The 4,792-nt window shown below is 36.1% G+C and overlaps 1 protein-coding gene across 1 annotated transcript; it reads left to right on the top strand.

Annotated features, from left to right (window-relative positions):
• The first annotated feature begins 584 nt into the window (after window positions 1–584).
• LOC140167623 (uncharacterized) lies at window positions 585–4,015 on the top strand. The gene is made up of 3 exons (XM_072190921.1): window positions 585–614; window positions 2,604–2,896; window positions 3,898–4,015. The coding sequence occupies exons 2-3, from the start codon at window positions 2,613–2,615 to the stop codon at window positions 4,013–4,015; spliced, it is 402 nt and encodes a 133-aa protein (XP_072047022.1). The 5' UTR covers window positions 585–614; window positions 2,604–2,612.
• The last annotated feature ends 777 nt before the right edge of the window (window positions 4,016–4,792 follow it).

The raw sequence follows: 4,792 nt of genomic DNA, 5'->3' as shown, positions 1-4,792 counted from the left end.
CGATATTTCAATGGCCAAAATAAATAATGTTACCTCTTTTAACGAATCAATATTTACTCTATGTGAAGATTTTTTTTTATTCAATTTTGTTATTTCGATGGTGGTCGTGAAGATGAATCCAGCAAGTTTACAATTTTGTATATCTAAATCGTTGAATAAACATAATGGAAATTCAACTTCGTTCATAAAAAAGCATAGAATTGCTTCGTTCATCAAAGCATAGAATTGCTTCGTTCATCAAAAAGCATAGAATTGCTTTAATAATAATGATAATAATTATAATTTTAATAATAATAATAATAATAATAATAATAATAATAATAATAATAATAATAATAATAATAATTATAATTATAATAATAATAATAACAACAACAACAACAACAACAACAACAACAACAACAACAACAACAACAACAACAACAACAACAATAGAAATAATCAAAGATTTTAACTGAATCACGTGACTCCAATAAAATCGCTTTGCATTATGGACTGTTCGCATTATTGAATTTTCCTGCGCAATATTCAACGAATGATACCACATTCATCTGCTATTTTGTGTTCAGAGAACCATACAACATTCGAGCAGAGAAAACAAGACTTCAGAACAGGTATGAAAATGTGATTTGGTTTTAATTAGGGGTATGGGTGAAAGTGGCCATTTAAAGGAATATTCGATTAACATGTCTTCATTAATCTATTCCCATTGGATTTCAGTAATGGTTGACTTCTAACGAAAGTTTAATGACGTAAAATCGATAACATGTTACGTCGAATGTTTGGTAGAAACATGATATCGATTTTACATCATTAGGCCTAAACATTCGTTAGAAGTTTTAACTATTCCCATACTATTTCCAGTAATGTTTAAAAACATTACTGGAAATAGTATGGGAATAGATTAAATAAAGGAGATTTGTTACATCTAATGTTCTACATCCACTAAAAAGTATCCCCTGATCGAATGGAATCGGTATTATTTTGTGGCAGAATTTAAAGTTTGATTTTCCTTGTATATATTCAAAGTTCAAATGTTTACTCTTGTTACCAAAAACGTGACATTTTACCTAAAAATGAGGTTTTTGTAGGATTAAGCCATAACGATAGGTCGTAATGAGCACAAATTTTACACTTTTATAATCCTTGCGATCAAACGAGTTATTTGGTGTGCCTCAACGGATTGGACCATTTTCATTTTTTCCCTGTATGACCTTTCTTGACTTCAAATCCAAAATGGCTCCACGTCTTAAAATCCGCCATGTATGGAAACTCTCGTGATTTTTTAACAAAAGTGCACCATGGCGCTTAGCTACAACTATTTAAGTACTTGGAACGCTTGGCACACTCTGCCGAAATTCCGTGCAGAATTTCTTATGATCATGGAAATGGCGTATCTTGCGTTTGGGAACAAACTTGACATCTACAACAATGACCTACCCCTCCCCTCTCCCCATCAATCAATTTTGGAGCACAGTGGGAAACCGCTGAAGACATTGGCAGTTCTCAACATTACGGTTTTTACACGAAAGCGTTCCAAGACTTATTTCGAAGATTGTAGTCAGAAATATTATAGTCAAAGAAGGCAGAGCTTGCTGTGTTGCATATTATATGTTGTGGGAGAAGGCAGTTGCAGGCAGTTGTTTCCCTTTGAGATATGTAGCTATAAGTCGCAGCTCGGTGAAACAGCCCAAGACTAACTCCACTACAGCTAGTCTTTACTGACAGTAATTTCAAGTGAGCTGAACCCTTACACTGTCCAAAATCAGGTTTGGATAACTACTAGGAACATCTCTCTTATTTGCGATCGTGGTCGTTTTGCACACTTCGCACATTCCATCAGGTGGCTTAGTGCGATGTTAAGAAAAGAAGCAGCGGTTTGAGCTTAATGAAAGTCATTAGCGTTACATCGTCAGCGTCAGGCCTCGAAATAGGAAGAAAAATCCAAGGGCCCTCTGAACCCTTGCCTTTGAAATTTCAAGGGTCCTCACCAATTTTCAAGGGTCCGACGCCGGAACCATGCCTTTGAAATTTCAAGAGAGAGAATTAGCTACGGCGATCACGATATGTCTAGATTGTAGAAAATTGAAAAACCGGCTTGAAACCTTGATGGGAAACTAAAATGAAAGTGTACTCAGGGAGCTGGACCTATTATGTGAACCAGATTTTCCAGTGGAACAACAAAACTTGGATTTTCTGCTCTTTGCCCGTAGCGTATGAAATTTGCGGGTCCGGGCCTACTTCCACGGGTATTTGACGCAAGGACGCGCCTTATTTCGAGCGCTGGTCAGCGTAGATAATCATGATAATGGATAGATTCAGAAATTCCGGTGTGATGTAAATGTAAGAAGATGATGAACATGTCTCTGATGCCCAAGAATTGATCCCGGAGAAACACCTGAATTTGTCAGTTAGTTTCTCGCCCTCAGTTCTCGACCTGCCTTTGCAGTTAATAGTTATGATGGTCAAGGAATGGCCGAAATAAGCTGAAATAATATACTTTCATCCCTAACATATTCGTTTGGAAAGTTATGTCCACATAACTTCCAATATATAATTACACGTTTATAGCTTCCAATATTTATTTGTTCTCATATAATTAGCACATCACCATGTCTACAACAGACATTGCTCTTGCACAACTTGAAACTTTGTACTCCAAAGGTGCAATAAGTCGAGCCTCAATTGAAGATATTCCTAACAGAGATGGAGACACTGATGAAGAATCCAACTTCAAATCGCCAGAAGAAAGAGTCCAAGTTTATGGTCACAAATTGCCAGGGGTTCAAGAGATGGGTTACAGTGATATCTCCGAAGATGTTAGGCCCAGGCCACCCTCACCAACGATGATACCAATTGTTGATGAGCCTGGTGTTACTGATAAGAAGAAAATTAGGTACATGTAATTGTTGTTGTTTTTTTCTTCTGAAATTTAATTTCAAACATTACACGTATGTAAAATAATTTAATTATATGAAACTTCAACCGATATATTTCAACTCAGTTTCAGTTCAAAAATGCCAGCCGCGTAAAACAGTAGGCCCCCTATGAAAAATATTTTGATTCCATGTAATGTTTGGCTTAAAAAGTATCCCGAAATGTCCCTCTCCTGTTTTGTTCACTCGTGATTATCACATGTTTGAACACCGCCCCTCCAAATGCATGAAACACTAAGAATAATCCAATGAGAGCGGAACGGACTTCCTTCAGTGGATACAGAAAACAAATCAACAGGATCAATATGATTTGCTGAGAGTTTCTAAACTTGGAGGCCCCATGATACATAGAAAATTGCCCAAAAAGTTGACTGAATTGTCTAATATGTCTCACAACATTTTAATATAATGTTATAATTGCACAAAACTGCCTCACATTGCCTGTCCACATTGAGCGATATTCGGCAACGTACAATCCGCGCTAACTTTACGCAGTTGTACGCAGGGTTGCTCACTTTCGAGTAATTTTGAAACTTTTGAGTGTGTTTTCAGCAACTTGGGGCAATTTTGAAAAAATGTTAAGCAACTTAACTTTGAGCATGTTGAGCAACTTTGTGACATTTTGCGAAAATGTTATGCAATTTTGTTAAAGTTTTGAGTAACTTTACCCGATTTTGAGAACGTTTTAAGCAACTTAACTTTACACTATTTTGACAATTTTTGGCAACTTTGGGCAATTTCCCATGGGGGCCGTCTTGTGTTACTTTCATTTAAATGAACGCTGTAACATCAATATTGTATTATATAGGTCTCATTACAGCAAATGAGCGTCATAATGTGAGGTAATAAATTTTATTCGAATGCATTTCTAAAATTTGACATACGATCAACCGTTCTGGAATAATGGTCATATAAGGGGGATAATTACTTTTTCGATGTGTTTAAATCGATTGTACTTCAGAAACCAGACTAATGACGAAGAAGCATGGGGAAAAGGATGCTGTCCAGTTTGCTTCCGAAAAGTGAAGGCGGGAAAGAATTTTATGAAAGTATCAGACATGTCAGAAGAGGTAACTTAGATATCCGGTTTCTGATAGGGTTTTTAATGGCGCCTAATTTAAATGTCAGCAATAAGCTTTTGGCGCCAGGAACAGCAACAAAATGTTAATTGCATTTAATGCGTTCTTTTATATATTTTATGTAGTCTAATTCTCATATCTCCGCGGCTTTGCATACACCCTATCTTTCTAACTAAACAGCATTATTGAAAATATATTTCATTCTCTGTTAGGTCGAAGTTAAGAATTAAGATTGAGCCGTTTTGAAGCACGCAAAATTGTAGCATTTGCTAAGGAGGACGCTCTCAATATTTTTCAAAATTCTGTTTTTACACGATTGTAATGTACTTCATCAAGCTAACATGCCCTGCAAAAATAAATCAAGACTTTAGGTGCTGTAGTTTTGTCAAAAATCCGAGATTTTGAATAAAACGCAGGAACCGTCGTTTTATTATTAAGATGGAAATATTAGTCGAACGCGTGTCACGATGTTCACAACACGTACAGTACGTACACGGTGTGTGGGATGGTACACACACATCAAAGGCCCGGAGTAACGCATTGGCGACATCTGCGCTGGTATTAAATTCCAGTTTTCTTTGTTTTACCTAAATTATCCGGCTCAAAATTAAAAGGGGTCATATCTGACTGTAAAAGCAAACATTTGAATTAAAAGAAATACTAATCTTGTTTTATGAAAATGTTACAACATGGCTTTAATTTAATTTCGAAGAAGTTGCCAATTTCGTATTATATAAAAGATGAATGGATACCCGGAATTAGTGCATTTTATAACTT

The sequence above is a fragment of the Amphiura filiformis genome, chromosome 13 (assembly GCF_039555335.1).
Source record: "Amphiura filiformis chromosome 13, Afil_fr2py, whole genome shotgun sequence".
In the NCBI taxonomy this organism is placed as follows: domain Eukaryota; kingdom Metazoa; phylum Echinodermata; class Ophiuroidea; order Amphilepidida; family Amphiuridae; genus Amphiura; species Amphiura filiformis.
Note: the sequence above shows the minus strand (reverse complement) of the source record. Positions and strands in the feature narration are given on the sequence as shown.